This window comes from Rhineura floridana, chromosome 5 (genome assembly GCF_030035675.1).
Source record: "Rhineura floridana isolate rRhiFlo1 chromosome 5, rRhiFlo1.hap2, whole genome shotgun sequence".
Lineage (NCBI taxonomy): Eukaryota > Metazoa > Chordata > Lepidosauria > Squamata > Rhineuridae > Rhineura > Rhineura floridana.
This window is the reverse complement of record NC_084484.1, coordinates 131733117-131751992: the sequence shown is the minus strand read 5'-3', so window position 1 is coordinate 131751992 and position 18876 is coordinate 131733117. Positions and strand designations below refer to the sequence as shown.

At 42.3% G+C, this 18876-nt stretch overlaps 1 protein-coding gene across 4 annotated transcripts; it reads left to right on the top strand.

The window, feature by feature from the left end:
* The first annotated feature begins 6384 nt into the window (after nt 1-6384).
* On the top strand, nt 6385-17811 carry LOC133385932 (OX-2 membrane glycoprotein-like). Of its 4 annotated transcripts, XM_061629523.1 has the most exons (6): nt 8226-8276; nt 8887-8962; nt 12245-12580; nt 15171-15479; nt 16956-17101; nt 17315-17388. In XM_061629523.1, the coding sequence occupies exons 2-5, from the start codon at nt 8944-8946 to the stop codon at nt 17078-17080; spliced, it is 789 nt and encodes a 262-aa protein (XP_061485507.1). In that variant the 5' UTR covers nt 8226-8276; nt 8887-8943; the 3' UTR covers nt 17081-17101; nt 17315-17388. The 4 variants fall into 4 exon arrangements, with proteins under 4 accessions (XP_061485506.1, XP_061485507.1, XP_061485504.1 ...); XM_061629522.1 differs by lacking the exons at nt 8226-8276; nt 8887-8962 and adding an exon at nt 6385-6530; XM_061629520.1 differs by lacking the exons at nt 8226-8276; nt 8887-8962; nt 17315-17388 and adding exons at nt 9626-9686; nt 17683-17711.
* The last annotated feature ends 1065 nt before the right edge of the window (nt 17812-18876 follow it).

The following is an 18876-nucleotide window of genomic DNA, read 5'->3' as shown; positions in this document are numbered from 1 at the left end:
AAAAGATCAGAAGAGCTCTGTATTGCTAATTATAATAAGGAGTTTTGTAAAGACTGCGCTAAAGAGTATCAGAGAAGCTATTGTATAGTGACCAGCACTATGGAAGCCCCAAGACTGTTGACATCAAAAGTGAAGGAAAACCTCTGCATAATAACAAAGAAAAACAACAAATTTTGTGGAGGCATGTTGGGAATGCTAGTGAAATGGACAATGGAAAGGAGGACAGTGGATACTCCTCTTTGTTGGCCAGTCAGCACGAGCCCACAGATAATGACGATAGTATGCTACTGGCAGGAAACATAAGTGATACACATATATGCATATTCTTTATCTTTTAAGGAGGCAAGTCCTAAATGGGGGGTGGGGGAGAGAGAACACACACCTCTGCATTATTTTAGAACAATGAAATGGTATATAAATAGTCCCCTGAAAATATATATAGGTGACATTGTGTACTTTGTAAAGCCAGAAGCAAGTAAGCTAGATTAAATGTTCCCTAAAAGTGTTGGACTGTGACCTGGGAGACCAGGGTTCGAATCCCCACCCAGCCATGAAGCTCCCTGGGTGACCTTGGGCCAGTCACTGTCTCTCAGACTCAGAGGAAGGCAATAGTAAACCACCTCTGTCTGAATACTGCTTACCATGAAGATCCTATCTGGGATCAACTTGAAGGCAGTCCATTTCCATTTTGCATCACCCTAAGCTTGTGAGAAAGAATGACCTTGACGTCACTAGGGCCCACCCCATGACATCACTAGGGCCCGCCCCGTGACTAGGGCCCGCCCCATGACATCACTAGGGCCCACCCTGTGACATCACTAGGGCCCGCCCCGTGACTAGGGCCTGCCCCGTGACATCACTAGGGCCCGCCCCATTTTCTCAGGTTTTTGGATGGTTCCGACCTGGCAACCCTAATGTCACGTGTCCCGACTATTACGCACGTGTGATGTGCAGCATGGAGGGGAGGAGCTTATGGGCCTATTTAAGCCCAGCTGCCCCTCCTACCTTCCTCTTTGCTTGTGCGACGCCCATCCCGCCCTCCCTCTTTTATGGTGTGCCTAGGGGTCACTTCGGGGCTGAGTAGGAATTTTTATCCTGCCCACCCTCATTGGCGGGCAGGTTTTTCGCCTGCTCCACACTATGGGAGTGGGAGGGGATCGGGTTAGGGGGCGTTGTGATCAATAGGTGGTTTTGGCTAATCTGGCTAATTTGACATATTGAAAGTTTAATGCCCTAGTGGGCAGATCGTTATAGCACTGGTGTGGGAAGGTGCGGGAAAGGAAATAGGTAAGGACAGCTAGGTGGCCCCCTTAGGCACCTTTGGAGGTGATTGGCGGTTCCGGAGGCCTGTCTGCCAGAGCTTTTCCGGCTCGAGGGCAGGATATGGGCTGCATCTGGGGCCAACTTATCTCATCTACCCAAGGGTTATCCGGCCCCGGGTGGGGATGATGTGGGAAGGCCCCCCTACTCACCTACAAGGTGTGGCCGGGGTAAGGGGTAAGCACATGGGCTTGCCCTTGCCCCAGCAGGGGCTGGTCGCCCAAGAGCTGTATGGTAAGATACTTGCTTATAGATAGTTCCCGCACCTAGGTTTCCTTCTGCAGGTCACTTTAAATTGGGTTTTGTTTTCTGTAATTTAATAAAGTGGCCCTTGTTCAACCCAAGCTGATGTCTCTGTGTTTTATTTCACCCCTCAACTGCAACTTGCAGTTCTAGTAACAAGCAAACTAGATCTGAAAAGCCTGAAGCTCTGCTGCAGCGTTGCCATTTTCCTCAGACAGGTAGCTTCCAAACAACCTGTTCATTGAGAATTCTTCCTGATTTGTTTGCAGGGAGGTTAGACAGCATTGTGTCATGCTAGCTTTGTCCCACACTTTCCAGTGTAATTTCCCGTCATTTCCTTATTGCAAAAACTCTGATCTTTTCCAGAAGTGGGTTGTTGTGCAAGTCCTCCAAACCATTTTAAATTCCAAACCTGCATTTGACAGTATGCAATTTAATGTCACCCAAAAGGAGCAATAGTCCGGAAACACCCTAAGTACCTATTTCCCTAGCCAAGCTCTGCAATAAAGAAGTAACTACCTACCTCTGATGTGAAGGCATTTCTTTCTTCTAAAACAGGGCCAAGGTTTTGTGCTGCAACATAAAAACCAGAGAATCTGTTTGAGAATGAGTTCAGCCAGAGTGTAAATGCTTTTCCTTTCTGATTATCTGTTCTCTAACTGATACGGGAAAAGCTTTACCATTTCTCCAACTCTTCTTTTTCTTCCTTGGTGTCTTGATACACAGACAGAGGCCTGTCAAAGAGAGAAGGGCTGATCTCACACAGGACAGTTTCTTATATGAATAGGTATGTGAATCTATTTGCTAGAAAATAAGACACAGACATTAGGTTTTCTTTCTTTCTTTGCTTTTGTGTCAGCTTTTTGATGAAATAAAGTGTTTTTTCACTCTCTGAACATGAAATAATCCCATTAAAGGGATATAGAGAACGTTTGGGGAAAAATGGAAATGGACTGCCTTCAAGTCAACTCCGACTTAGGGCGACCCTATGAATAGGGTTTTCATGGTAAGCAGTATTCAGAGGGGGTTTACCACTGCCTTCCTCTGAGGCTAAGAGGCAGTCACTGGCCCAAGGTCACCCAGTGAGCTTCATGGCTGTGTGTGGATTTGAAGCCTGGTCTCCCAGGTCGTAGTCCAGCACCTTATCCACTACACTACAATAGCAAAAAATGCTGGCAATAGAATACTATGCAGGCTCAGATTATTTATTCATCTAGGCCCATGTTCTCTGGCATCAGTTCTCTATTGTCTCCAGTGGAGATCTTTCACATCAAGCACTACCTGATCCTCTTGTAAGTGAAGACGGCAGGGACAGCGGCGTCACTAGCGGGAGTGTGGGGGGGTGCGGACCTCCAGTGCGCGCCCTCCCAGGGGCATGGATGAGGTGGCTGAGTTTGCGTGTGCACGCATGCGTGCGCACTCGAGGCCAGCCACCCCATCCATGCCCCTGGGAGGGCGCGCGCTGGAGGGGCACCCAGCCAGAGAAGGCCTGGGAATGCCGGCGTGCCTCCCTCGCCCCGCCAATGCTGCTCCCAGACTCGCCTGCCCGCCTGCCTCCAAGGAGGAGTTGGAACAGCCTTGCCGGGCAATGGCACGGGGCGGGGCAGCTCTGGGTGTCACCCCCTCATGGTGACACCTGGGTGCGGGCCGCACCCTCTGCACCCCGGTAGTGACGCGCCTGGGCAGGGATGGAACCTGAGACCTTCTGCATGTAAAGAATGTACCCTACACTGAGCTATGGTCCTTATCCTTCCGCAGCAATTGCATTACACTACAAAAAAGCACACATACATTTAGAGCACATGGCTTCCCCCAAATAATCCTGGGAACTGTATTTTAAAGGTGCTACAAATTGTAGCTCTATGAAGAGTAGGGATGGGTGAGAATTCAATTCAGTTCGCATTTCAAGCAAAATGTATCAAATTCACAATTTCCGAAACAATATGAGAATTGAAACACAGCCATCCTTTGAAATTTGCATGTATTAGAATGTTGGGATGCAGTTTGCCGACTAAACATTTACAAAAATGCATATTTTAAGGGGAAGTGTGCATAAAAATGAATACATGAGTGAAAATAACATGCAAAAAGGCATGAAATGATGAGAAATGGCTTGCAAAGATGTGTACCTTTGTCATAACTGCCTATAAAAATGTGTTTATTTGGAGAAATTTGCACTAAAATGATGAAGAATTTTCATGAGGATTTTTTTTAAAAAAAATCACTGATCACTGCGGAAATGTAGAGAACTGAATTTAACACTGGGAAAATGAGAAACTGGGAGAACTGAAACTGACAGAACTTTCCATCTCTAATGAAGAATAAACTATGGTTTCCATGATTCTTTGCGGGAAGCGATGTGCTTTAACTGTATGGTGTGGATGTGACCAGTACTCAGGTAGAATATTTATCTTGATTAAATCTGTATCAATATTACCTATCATACAAAAGAATCTCTCTCTCTCTCTCTCTGTATGTGAACGCGTGCATGCAATATAAGCTATATGTATGCATAATTATTAGAAGAGCCAACCTGAATTTTTAACATTTAAATTTATATGGTCATAATTATTAACAACAAACAATGAAACATTAAAACATCAGAGCAACAGAACTGTAGCAGTGGATAAGAAAAGCCAAATAAAACCAGACTAAAACCAAAGCTGGTGATATAAGGGTAGAAACACCCTTACTGTTCTGCTGGTTCCAGTGCGTCTCCACTTCTCTTCTGAAAATGGGGGCACACAACGTTAGTCAAACCCCTCCCTTTTTTACTGTAAAATCTGGTGGGAGCCGCTTGAGTGCTTTAAAAAAAAAGCTTCAAAGAGAGTTCGCAACTGATCGGCAGACCAACCCATTCCCCCTCCAGGTGTTGCAACTGATTGGCAGATCAGCTCATTCCCCCTCCAGGTGTGGCTAAAGGAAATGCTTTGATCTGGTAACTTGTGTTTACAGCCTAATTCTCACCTTCTTGATCTTCACCTTTTCTCTCATCCTTTTTTTTAATGGCATGATTATGGGGTGTAACCTTTTACACAGAAATTATGTGTTTAGGGAGAATTATGAAACCTACAGTTGGGCAGCACCTTTATTAGGGCCAACCAAAATGTTACAAAACAGCCCGTATAGCATAGTGGTTAGAGCTTCAGATTAGGACCTGGGAGACCATGAAGCTCACTGGGTGACCTTGGACAGTCACAGGCTCCCAGTCTAATCTACCTCACAGGGCTGTTGTGAGGAGAAAATGGTCAGGGGAAGACCCATGTACACCAATGCTACTTTGAGTTCTTTGGAGGTAAGGTGGACTGTAAATGTAATAAATAAATAAATACATAAAATAGTGTGCAAGAGTTCTCCAGAACTCTTTATCAGTCTGGATGGTAAGAAAAGTGGGTGGCATGGCATGGTGTGGTGTAGTGTAGTGTGGTGTGGGGAGAGAAAGCTGGCTTGATGTTGAAGCAACAAAGATTGCATTTAGTTACAGCCTGAAGACAGAGTCTAGAAGGCGACTACAGACATACTATGCAGTCCTATGGGTGCTTGCTCAGAAGTAATGAACTGTGTTTACTGGGGCTTAATTTCACACAGCAGGACTTTCCCTTCGTCTCTTCTCCCTGCACAACCAAAAATTCTGCTCCAGAGGGTCCTTCAATCCTCTGGAACAGATTTTGAGAGTGCCCAGTGGGGGGGGGGCTGCGGGGAAGAGGCAAGTGGAAATCTGTTGCATGAGCAGAACGGCAGTGTTGGGTACAACTCATAATACCCAGCAATTACGTGGATCTAATTGGAGTCCCAAGCAAAACACACAGGCTCCTTGTGGACAGTAAAGAGAAGAAAGGCATTTTTGTATCACCAAAACTGGAGGTTAAGTTTAAATGGTATACTTGTAAAAATTAATGAATTAATGAGGAAGTTAATAGAGTTAATAGAAGCCAAATTGGATAGCACTGTCTAGTGGTTGAAGGGCATGTAACACCCCTCCCATCCCAATGAAATCCAACCTCAAGATGGTAGAACATCACAGTCCTCAAGTTATAGGATTCCTCTTCAAAACACATACTGTAAATGTGATATTCTCAAACATAGGATGCCTTGTTTACAAGAAGTCTCATCTCCTGACATCATTTCACAAGAATGACATGTGAGAAGTTTGGACAATCTATGTACTTGAATAGGGAAGGTCCAAGGTTAGATTTAGGGGGTAGGGAAACCTGAATTTCCCCTCCTTGAAATGATGCTGAACATACCTTTCTTTTGGTACTTTGTTCCCCATCTCTTCTGTGCCAGTCACGCTAGTTTTTAAACTTCACCTTCCTTCCTTCTTTGTATGTATTATAGTAATTGCTCTGTCTGCCAGGAACATTAGAAAAGTGAAATCCCATCAGAAGGCACAACCATTCTTTCATACAGTTTCCAGAACAAAAGACAATACAGTAAAATGACATAGTAAAAAAATTCCCCTTTTGCATCACAGGCAGAGGCGTAGCTGCGAAAGAGATAAATGACATCATTTCTTTAAAAGGGTACAACTGAACAGGCTAATAATGGCTTTCTAGTAAAGAGAAGAAGAAAAAACCCAAGTTGATGTGGTTTAGATTCTTTTTGGAGGGTCATCATAAGACAGAATCTTCAGCCCTATATTCTGTTTGTTAAAGTGAAACATGTTGCTGGCTAAACATTTTGCCCATGTGAGAAATAGTATAAGAGATGTTTGCTCAAAAGCTGTTGGGAAAAAAAAACATACCACATGATGTTGTTTCTGTTTCATTTGGGAATCAGTGTGAACTCCACGGCTTCCTTGTTATTCATCCAGCATCACAAAGTATACCAGCAGATACAGAGTAAAAGAAAACAAAAACCTAGAAGAAAATTAGCCCAACCCTCTTCAAAGGACTATGTTTCGAGGAAGCCTAAAAATAAATAATGGGAAGTTGGCTTCATGATGACGAACAACTGTACAATTGCAGGTACTTTTTTGCTATCTAGTGGTTTCTGAGCGTGTTTTTTTATCGCACATATCGTAAACTGACATTTGGTTTTAAAGTAAGATAAGTTTTGTGGCTAAAGGGATAAGTCAAACACTCATTTTTTAGACTGCCTGTGTCACATATGTAACATCATCAACCCTGTCTGCTGTGTATGACAGATCCTGGGTCTGGAAAACTTGATGAGCATTGAAATCCATAGCAATTCAGGCTAAAACATAATATGTTCAGTGGAGATTAAGTCTTATTGGACTTTCACTTCATGGCCTACAGGGGGCTTTCATTGCTATCGGACCTCATTCTTTGACTTGAACATAGAAAGGCTGAGAGCTGGGCTAATTGTCACAGCATCTCTCCTCACAATGAAATGCATGAGTTTTCATTGTGAAAGGAGCTAAAGCAGGGATAGCCAACCTGGTGTCCTCCAGATGTTGTTGGACTCCTACTCCCATAATCCCTGACCACTGGTTATGCTGCTGGGGTGACGGGAGTTGAAGTCCAACAACATCTGGAGGGCACCACATTGGTTACTGCTGGGCTAAAGTAATGAACCAGTGCTTTGCTTGAGGATAATTTTAAAATATTGTCAGGTGATCATTCCTTTTAGAAATAATTTTAGGAGTTTGTTATTGTTTTTAACTGTTTGAAATATGTTTTAGCTGTCCTGTTTTTACTTCTTTGTTGTTTGCCACCCTGGGCTTCTTTGGAGGATGGCAGGGTAAAAATTCGATAGATACTCTGAACAACCAGGAAGTGATCCTTGGCTCTTTTTTCTTGTGCTGCTTTCCATTAAAAATTGTCACACACCCCAATCCACGCTACTTTTTTGCCCCACCAAGGAAAATACATGAGTGCCTGTTTCTTTGTTCCTGTGTGGCAAAAAAAAAAATAAAGCACCTGGCAGGCCACTTTTTGACAGGCAAATAATGGCAGTACTTTCCTCCCAGATAAACTATACAAAACTGAGCACCATGTACATTTTGGCTTGAAGAGGAGGAGAGGTTTGCCATGCAGAAAAATCAAGACTGGATTGGAGTTTTGAGAAGAGTAGAAGTGGTCAACAGGGTAGAGAGGGGTGGGCATAGCCAATACAATGTTCCTAATGCTGCTGCTGCTGCTGCTGCTCCTGCACCATTCCAGCCTCTCTGCCATCTTGCTGTTGCCCTTCTTCTTGGTTACTGACAGCAACCTCTGCATTGGGAAACCGGATGAGCAATGCCAATCCACCCCACTCCGCTGACTGCTACTGGAGAAGAGGCTGAAGAGATAGGTTCATATAAGCATATGTGGTAGACTATCTAATGGCCCATCTGGTCCAATATCCTATAGTACAAAATATATATGGATTTTTGAAATAAACAGGTGTGCAATCCCCTGAGAAGAATGTCATACGACATTTCATGCTCAGTATATGAATCTGCAAAAAAGGAAAAAAGTTTTGATGATGATTTATTCATTTGTCGCTTACTACAAACATATTTGTCTCAATGTGATTTAACTGAATATAGATATTTATTAAATGTTTAATTTTTTTAAAGAGAGAGAAGAGAATGAAGGAAGAATAAAGATCTCATCTGTACTGACATCCTGCCAAAACCGTACAGCCACTCACATTTTCCACATTCAAATCAGGGATGGCAGTATTCCAGAATGCAAAACTTTGCTAAGCTTTAATATGGAAATCTTTGTCTTTTTGCCATCTAAAGTCCAGCAATATGAAAATATCAGGTACTCTTTTGAAATGGAAAAGGTAACACATAGAGCTGCTAAACTATCCATGAAAAAGTCAGTCCTGTTGATTATTTTGCAATATGAGACCCATTTATGGAATGTTTGCATGCTCATGACCCTATATAACAAACCCCAAGCATAATGGTCTTTATATCTATTGATCATATGTAGCTCAACCAAAAATGTATGAAAATTTAACTAATCTTTGGCTTGTAATTATAATTTAATTTGTTTATTTATTTACTGTTAAATTTATATCTCGCCCTTCCTCCTAGAAGGACCCTAGGGCAGCAAACAAATGACAAAACACTAAAAAATCTATAAAACATACTAAAAACAAAACATCTTAAAAATCATAAAAACAAAACAGCTTTAAAAAAAACTTTTAAAAAATCTTTAAAAACATCTTTCAAAATATCTTTAAAACAATTCCAACACAAATGCAAGCTGGGATAAGGTCTCGACTTAAAAGGCTTGTTGAAAGAGGAAGGTCTTCAGCAGGCACCGAAAAGACAAGAGAGATGGCTCCTGTTCTACTATTTAAGGGGAGTGAATTCCAAAGGGTAGGGTGCCACAACATTAAAGGTCTGCTTTCTATATTGTGCAGAACAGACCTCCTGATGTGGTGGGATCTGCAGGAGGCCCTCACCAACACAGCAAAGTGATGGACTGGTATATAAGGGGTAAGGCATTCTTTCAGATATCCTGGTCCCAAGCAGTACATGTATAGGGCTTTATCCACCACGACCAGCACCTTGAACTTAGCCTGGCAACTAATGTAACATTTAAATAACGTTTTTGAAGATGTTTTGTTTTAATGTGTTGTAAAGTTTGTTGTTATGATGTTTTAATGCTTTTATTTGCCACCCTGGGCTCCTGCTGGGAGGAAGGGTGGGATATAATAATAATAATAATAATAATAATAATAATAATAATAATAATTAATAATAATGGGCAGCCAGTGTAATCCTTTCAGCAGTGGGGTAACATGTAGGCAATGTTCTGCCCCAGTGATCAGTCATGCTGCTGCAATTTGTACCATCTGCAGCTTCCAGACCAACCTCAAAGGCAGCTCCACATAGAGTGCATTACAGTAATCCAGCCTGAAGTTTATCCATCCATGGACAACAGTGGTCAGGCTATCCCTGTCAAGAAACAGCCAAAGCTGTCTTACCAGCCAAAAGTGACAAAAGGCAGTTAAGTCTTTGGGGATTTTTATGTTGACGGTTTTTCCTGATATAGCTGTCATGAAACTAAAGTTCCCTTTGGGGAATTATGTGGTTTCCAAAGAAGAAGTAATTATATTTCAAAACACCTAGTGCAAACCTGATCAGTGCATAGGGTACTACAGAGGCGAGATGATCTCTGCGTGTTTTTTCATCTTCATACTCTGGACAGATGTGACATGTGAGTACTGCGCCATTGCTAGTTAATTTTATTCAGGCCCAGTGCCAGCAGCTGGGATGGTAGGGCAAATGCTGGGGTCTGCTGGGGCTGATACCATCATCTCCCATTTACATTTTTTGCACAGCAACAAGAAACACCAAGCGAAGCAACTACAGCAGCTGTCCATTGGTCCCAGAGGTACTTTAGGGCAAAAAAAAAAAAAGACAGTGGATGGCTTTTCTAAATGATCCCACCCATCTCCACTGCAGCTCACTGGAGGCTGGACAGGTTATATTATGGGGGGCAAGTGGTGGGCAGTTGCAGGATGGGTGGTTACACTCAGCCCGGTGCTCAGCAGAGCAACATCACCTGCAGTGGCTGCAGCAAGCCATTGCTATCTTCATTTGCCTAGAGGGTCATCAAAGTGGTGCAATAGGGGGTGAGAGACAGAGGGCCCCCTCAAACCTGGCCCTGGCTTTACTGTATGGCAGATTTATTTACAAAGTGAACATGTAGTTGAACATTTCGCACAGTTTTGTGGGGTGATTCTCCAGCACAATCTCATCTCACCAGAATGCATCTGTCAGCTTTCATTGCATGGTGTGGGGTATGTCAGCAGCAGCAGACCAAAGGATATAGGCAGACGGGGGGGGGGGAGAGAGATAGCGGCACCAGTGTTCCTTGGATGGCATTCATTCTGACATAATATCATGGCTGTCTGGGTTTACCAGCTGATCAAATAATGTACCACTGCTGATAAATGTAGTGGACTGAGACTCTGTGGTGAATGAAGAAGCAGGGCTGGATTTGTACCATGGCTCATTAGGGCTCAGCCCTGCCATCTATTTTTAATGCAAAATTCAAATCTGGAACAAAAATACTACATCTGGAACATGCATGCTACACTTCGGATCCTGCAACCAGCAGGGACCATTGTTTGTTTGTTTAGGAAAACGTACGAACTGCTTAATCAAAATAAATGAATATATCTCTAAACGTTGTACATAATATAATGATCAATAACGCACAGATAAAATGAGCGACATTTTAAAAGCAAGTATATGCAACTGAGTTATATGCCTAGATTAGAGGTCACCTCCAAGGATTTGTACCTTGCCCTTCAGCATTTAGATGGGCCTTGAAGATCTTCCTTTCCTCATATTAATCTGTACATCTGCTGTTATTGTACTTGGTCTTTCACTCCTCTGTATGTTGCTTGATGAGCGCATAGCTCTAAAAAGAAGCTTAACATACTTTAGATAAACCCCTTCCAATTCTTTGATTCTACGTTTTGATGAAGCAAGAGTCCCTGAGCAGGCGGAGTGTGCACAGTTCTTTCACCTCTGAATAGACAGTCCCTTTACATCAGTGATTATGAAGAAATGTTTCCAGGTCAGAGAATGTGACTTCAAGACAGTCTTGAGCTGTAGCAGCCACTGCGGTAGAGCGGGTGGGGCTCTGTTGCTTGCCCAGCTTCCCAACGCTGCTGGTCACTGCTGCTGGTCGAGAGGGGAAGGTGCAAGGTGTGGGGACCTTGGCATGGCACATGACGGCTGGAGGATTGGCTTGGCTCTGCTGCCACACACCACACCGGACTGAGCTCTCTGTGCCTCCCCCTCCCCTTCTTGGGCAGCAGCAGAAACCCATAATGTTGGGAAGCCAGGAGAGCGATGGAACCCCACCTGCACTGCCACACTGGCTGCTACTGGTCTTGAACTCCTGTGTGCCTTTTTCTAGCTATCAAGAAGGTGGGAAGGGACATAGCTCAGTGGCAGAGCATCTGTCTTGCATTCAGAAGGTCCCAGGTTCAATCCATGGCATCTCCAGGTAGGGCTGGGAGAGACCTTGGTCTGAAACTATGGAGAGTTGCTGCCAGTCAGTGTAGACAACACTGAGCTAGATGGACCAATGGGTCTGACTCAGTATATAGCAGTTTCCTATGTTCCAATTTGCAGGGTGCAGCTAAGGCTGATGATAGGGGTGTTGTTTATGAAAACAGATGGAGGAGAAATTTGATTCATTTTACTTTAAATGGTATGCCTACTAAATTGTACTTACTGAGACAATACACAAACTAAAATACAGCTATCCTTCAAAAATTGGCCTTGTCTGACTTTCACAATGTAATTCTACAACCAAGTAATGAGTAAAAAAATGGATATATTATGGTAAAGTGTGCATAAAAATGCATATATTAGTGAAAAGAACATAAAATGCATTATACTGGGGGAAACTATTTTGCAAAAATGAGTATATTAGGCAAAACTGCATACAAACATGAATATTAGAAATTCACACTAAACTACTGCTGAATTTTCATGAGGGTATTTTTTTAAAAAAATGCAAATATGTTTAAATATGGAAAACTGAGAAAAATGAGAAATTGAAAGAAATCAAAGTTGAGAGATCCACTCATCCCTATTGATGAAGATGTCATAGGGGGTCTGGTTGTCCATTGTGAGAACAGGATGCTGGACCATATGGGCCTTTGGCCTGATCCACCAGGGCTTTTCTTCTCTTCTAAGAGTTCGTTGAGTAAAAGCTTCCCAAGAATTTAGCAGACGTGGCTTCTTTTGCAGGTACAACACAGGTGGTTCACAAGACAGTTCAAACCATCACTGCTGGAGAAAACGTGACTTTGCAGTGTCGACTGGCCAAACAACACGAAGTTGTTCAAATCACCTGGCAGAAGGAGCAAGAAGAACCAGAGACCAACATAGCCACCTACAGCAAGACTCACGGCACTAGAGTGCTGGGCAAATTCCACAGGAATGTTCACATGTCTCAAAGTCAACTGAGAGTTTCTGCCATCACCTTTCACGCTGTGACACTAAAGGATGAAGGCTGTTACAAGTGCATCTTCAATGCATTTCCTGTAGGATCCATCACAGGCAGGACATGTCTCAAAGTCTATGGTAAGAGTTATATTGCCTTAAGGGAAGTCTGAAATCTTCCTGAAAGGCCAACAATTCTAAGTTATTTCTTGCCAACAAGAACATGAGTACCTGAAGGGTACATCAGCCTGTCCATGATTTGAGGTCAGCAGAGGGAGCTCTTTTTCACATTTGATGGTGATATGGGATACAGCCTTCTTCTGCTGATGCCCTAATTGTGGAATATCCTCCGTTTACAGGTACATGAGGCACCAACACTGTTGTCATTTTAGCACGAAGTGAAGACGTATCTTCTCAAGTCTTTTTTAGGTTTTTAATGAGCGACTATAAACACATTTTAACTGAAACATTTATAAATAACTATAAAACACTAACTAACAGAGAGAAACCAAACAGCATAAAACAGTGGCATTTTGCTTTTTCAAAAAAGCCCGTAAGACAGGGGCTACTGACTTTTTGGGGTCCGTGGGCACATTTGCAAACACACTACAACCAAGCACATACTGCTACCTATTCTATTGGCTACAACAGAATGCTTCTTAAAAGACTGATTTCAGCTGGGGGGGCAAGGGGAGGGGACCCTGTGGGCACAGGGAAGGTCTGTGTGGGCACATGTGCCCTACAGCTGCTGTGCTGGCAATCCCTGCCAAAAAATAGGTCATAAGGCTTGGAACATAAAAATGTCTTTGCCTGGCTCTGAAACAATAACGAAGGGTGGTATTCAATGCTAGCCCTACTAGCTGAAGTTCAAGGACATGACTAACTTAAATTCATTAAATTCAATGGGCTTACTCTTAGTTGAATACAACCCAAAATGGGTACCAGGCAAGCATTTCTGGGGAAAGCATTCCATAATTAACTTAACAGATATATTTTCAACATTCAAAAGGCCTACGTAAAAAATGCTAAGCGTGACAGTGATTGTGATGACATTACTGAGCTCAGTATGAACTTTTGAAGCCAGTTTCCTTTTCTCTCTCTCAAGATTCTAAGCCATCATCCTGCCCCCACCTGCTCCCAGCCTTCCTCTGAAATACAGAGGCTGTTGTTGAGCTTCCTCAGTGCTTACTGCTAAGTGCACTGCAACCAGAATGATCATGGGGATGGAGCGACTCCCTTATGAGGAAAGGTTGCAGCATTTGGGGCTTTTTAGTTTAGAGAAAAGGCGGGTCAGAGGAGACATGATAGAAGTGTATAAAATTATGCATGGCATTGAGAAAGTGGATGGAGAAAAGTTCTTCTCCCTCTCTCATAATACTAGAACTCGTGGACATTCAAAGAAGCTGAATGTTGGAAGATTCAGGACAGACAAAAGGAAGTACTTATTTACTCAGCACATAGTTAAACTATGGAATTTGCTCCCACAAGATGCAGTAATGGCCACCAGCTTGGATGGCTTTAAAAGAAGATTGGACAAATTCATGGAGGACAGGGCTATCAATGGCTACTAGCCATGATGGCTGTGCTGTGCCATCCTAGTCAGAGGCAGCATGCTTCTGAAAACCAGTTGCCGGAAGCCTCAGGAGGGGAGAGTGTTCTTGCACTCGGGTCCTGCTTGCGGGCTTCCCCCAGGCACCTGGTTGGCCACTGTGAGAACAGGATGCTGGACTAGATGGGCCACTGGCCTGATCCAGCAGGCTCTTCTTATGTTCTTATGTTATGTTCTTATATAGCTCAGTGGAGAAATGCTGCCTATATAATAGATAAAGTTGTGCTCCTCTATTCTCAGAAATGTCTGTGATAGCTATCTATAGCCTGCTTGCGACAGCTCAAAAGTTATGTTTATTTAAGAGCTATTCCACTTGGTAAAGAGAACAAAGGGGAGACAAAGGACTCATGTATGTTGTTTGTTTGTGGGTTTTTTTGTTCAATTCAAGCCACTCTCCCAACTCGCCTTCCAAGATATCAGGTCAGGAATCTGTGAGAAATTCCACCTGACATCCCCATTAAGTGCTTTTATCAGAACAACACACACGAGAGAGAGAGAGAGAGAGAGAGAGAAGTGATGCCAGATAGCACTTTTATTTATCACTGCCAATCCCCTTTAACTGGGCAGCGGGGGGAGGGGACACTCAGCCTAGTGAATGGAGATAACAGGAGAAAAAGAGGAGAAAGGTAGAAGATAAGAAAATGCAAACATCTAAATACAAAGAGAGAGAGAGAGAATGTTCATAGAGTTGTGCAGAAATTGTGGATTCCTCCCTCCCTCCATAAATGTGAAGCCCTGCTGAAAAATATATGCCAGGAGAGCAACGCCTGCTGAAAGCTTTTCTGTTTCACCAGGCCTATTGAGACACGTGATTTGGTTACATCAGTTTTGAAATTTGTTTTTAATGTTTTATTATGTTCAGTTGGTTTAGATGCTTTTAATTGTTCTTAAATGTTTTAAATATGATTTTATTTTTAATGATATTGTTTTATCATAGATGTAGTTGCTAGCCTGGGCTTCTCTGGGAGGAAGGACAGGTACGCATTTAATAAATAAATCACTTCCCCAAATTTTGGGGACAGTACCAGGTTGGGGAAGGCTGGTAGATGCTGTTCAGCAGCCAAAAGCTTCTCTCACTGGCTTAATTGTATATATTACTCATGAGCTGTTTTTGTTTAAAAGCTCTAACACAACCTAAAGTGACTGTGAGGCATGTTACGGATCCAGGCAATGCAGAAGAAGTGCTAGAAATAAGCTGCTCTGTAACAGGGAAGCCAGCTCCGGAGATCACCTGGAAGGTCACCAAACCTCTTCTAATCAAGCCAAACCATTATGTCATCCAGCACCCAAACCAGACAGTGACTGTTGTCAGCAATTTCTCTTATGTCTCCTCCAAGGATGTCTGGGAGAACCCAATCATCTGTGTTATTCAGCATCCCTCTTTAAACACTGCACAAGAGTTGACTTTACCTGAGATGGGGATTAAACAAGGTGAGTTTGAACTTGGATGGTTCAGGTTTTTACAGGACAGTATTTTTTTAAAAAGAATTGGCTTCTTTTTTATATAGTTGATTACATAGAACCTTTAAAAAAAAACTTTACTGCAGTGTGTGGTTTCCCTAGAGGAGATGTGGGGAACCTTTGACCCTGCAGATGTTGTTGAACTACAACTCCCATCATCTGTGCCCATTGGTCATGCTTGCTGATGCTGATAGTACCTGTGGTTCAACAACACCTGGGGAGCCAAATATGCCCCACACCTGGTTCTAGATGTCCATCATCTCTATCCCTTTGATCTGTAGCCACCTTTCTTCAGGGTGCTTGCAACCTTCTTGTGGCACACTGTGGTCTTTATTGCTGGGAGAGGCTTTCTCATGAGAGGAGAGTCCTTCCTGTGACCAAATCTATAGTTCTACAACATTTCTTTTACTCAGCACTGCCAAGATTTTTAGCATTCTATAGAATCTGCATGTCCAAAATGCACCACCAATCCACAGTTTAAGCTAGGAAAGAAAAACAACAACATGGATTTTGAGGGTAGATCTTGAAGACCATTCTGCATTTTGGATTGGTTGAAAATGAGGCAGGCCTTCCAGGTCGCTTAGAAGAAAGGCAGCTTCACAAATCATTAGCTTATGTATGATAAACTCCAGGACAGAAGATGTGAAGTGAGAACATAATTATCTCAATGGCTGTTGACTGTGCTCCTGGCTGTAATGAGATGAATCGATCCATAATAAAATGAGGTGGTATTGACAACCCAGCATCACTTCTGACACTCTGCATATGCCAATACCACTGTGCATACAGCTGTCTGCAGTACAGATTATATAGGTTGATTGTGCTAAGAAATGCATAACTCCCTTATTACATTGTGCAGATCTTAGGCACAAGTTGCACATAGGAATAGGATAATATGTAATTTTCAGTTACTCTCATTTTCTCATTTTCCCAGTCTTAAGTTCAGTTCTCCACATTTACACATCATTTTTTAAAAGTCCTTGTGAAAATTAATCAGCATTTAGTGCACACTCGTCCTAATATTCACACATTTGTATCCAATTTTGTCTAATATACACATATTTGTAAAGCAGTTTTCACAAATACATGCATGTTTATGTATCCTTTACCCCAACATATTCATTTTGTACACCTTACTTAGCTGAAGAACTGTACTGCAAAAATCAGGGAAGTGTGAATTTCAAATGATTGCTGTGTTGTGGTTCTCACATTGTTTCAGAAAGTACAAACTTGGTAGATTTGCCTTTAAATGCTAACTGAATAGAATTTCTCTCCCCATCCACGTGACACATTGACACACATCTGATGAGTATGCAATGCATGGATTTGCACTAGTGGAGACACCCCTAAGATGCTAATCAGGCCATTTTTTAAAAGCAGTATTATTTCCCACTACTTCTCATGCAGTTTCAGCAGCCATTCTTATTTATTAATTTATTTCTGCAGTCCAAAGCAAAGATCCAGGAACTGTTGCTATGATTGTTATCTGCATATTGGTTGTCATATTTCTCCTTGGACTATTGATTATTTCCATTTCCTACTGCTGGAGGAGACTACATCCAGTAGATTAAAAGCAAGACCCTCTATGCTCAGTAAGTCTTTCAAAACTAATATTTTTGAATCTGGCAAATTGGCACTAAATAGTATTTTAAAAATTACCAGCAAGACTTAAGATGTTCGGCTTCTAGACAACCAGAGGCTGAATTTCAAAAATAAAATTGGAAAATGTTTAAAATTCAAAAGTTGAATGTGCCCCCCTCAATTATATGTAAGCTAACTAGGCTGACAGTTGAATCTCATTTCAGAAGCTCAAAGGGAGCAGGACAGGCTATGTAGCCACAAAGCTCTGTCTTCCCATAAAGGGGAATGCCCAGCGGCTCAGATGGAACATGGTGGGCAGGAAGCAGCACCAGAATCCTCCAGCATCTGCTGTCTGAGGTAGTTGGCTCACTCTGTCTAATGGTACGGTTGGCTCTGCTGTACAAACTAAACTCCTTTGGTCTGTAGAAGCCATCTTTTTATGGTAAGGGTCTGAAGCCAATACATGGTCAGTAGAAGAAGGCTTTTCTCAGATGTAGCTTCTATGGAAAACAGATTTACATGCAAAAGTAAACATTTTGGAACTGCTCTTCCAGTTCACCGTCTTAAAAGTAATATGCCCCTCTTCTGACAGGTTCTTCCTGTATGTCCTGAAAGTGTAATGTGTGCAAGATATTCCTACACTCGGAAACAAGTTGTAGTGAAAGCATTTCCTGAAAGCAAGCTTCTGGACAGCTGAAATGCCTCATGGACACACAAAATTCCTCTTCCTGGATTTTTTTAATGCGCACTCAGTGTATTCAAACACTGAGAACTGCCAGCTGTATAATGGTTACAGTAATTACACTGTATTGTACATAAACATTCAGTAAAGATTATTTATTTGAAAGTCTGTCTCTATAGACTAGAATAATAAAACCAGACCATATTTATTTGCTACATATTCTGTGCATGGTGGCCAGTGGAATTCTGAAACCATAAACTCTGAAGGCTGTTCTGTTGTTACGTTTTCCGACAAAGCAATCATTCAAATAAAAAATGAATCAGTCCATCTGCTAAAAGTGGGACAGCGTTAACTAGGTTGAAGATACAGTTTTGATTTTGTTGGGTTAGGAGAGGACACTTTTCTGGAAGACATGCATAACAATACAAGAAGACTACAAATTAAAGGAAAAAAGGAAACTCACTGAACCTTAGTATATCATGAGCACACGTGTGGGACAATCAGAATAAAACAGTAAGGGGAAACTCACTAAGAATGGAGTAAGCTTGGGTGTGTAAGTTATATTGGTGAATCATAGTCAGAACAAATAGATGACTTGCATACGCTTCAACCATTGCTGGTGCCCATGGATACTCCCTATTTTCTACTACCTATCCCTGGTAGAATATTTTTGTTTTGCCTTTTGGAAAGATGCTAGAGATACTTTTAAAAATTAAGTGTCTATTAGAGCAACAAAGGATGATTCTAAGCTGGGATTGACCTTAAAAGCCCTAAACAGTTTGAGACAAGGGTACCCCAAATATCACTCTTGTCCCATATATACCTATCTGTACCTTGAGAGCCTCTTCAGGTGTCTCCGTTAAGTGAAGTTAACCAGTGACTACCATGAAGAAGGTCTTCTTGGTGGTGGCACCTGGTTGTGAAATATCTTCCTCAGGAAGCCTGGTTTGCTGCCTTATATGTGACCATTTCAGGGCCAGGTGAGGACTTAAAAAAAAGTCTCCCAGGCCTTCTAGAAGCTGTGATTTTAAAGTTTTGAATTGTAACTCATTGTCTACATATATCCTCTGAGTCATGCTGTGAAACTGGTTTTATTTGTCTCCT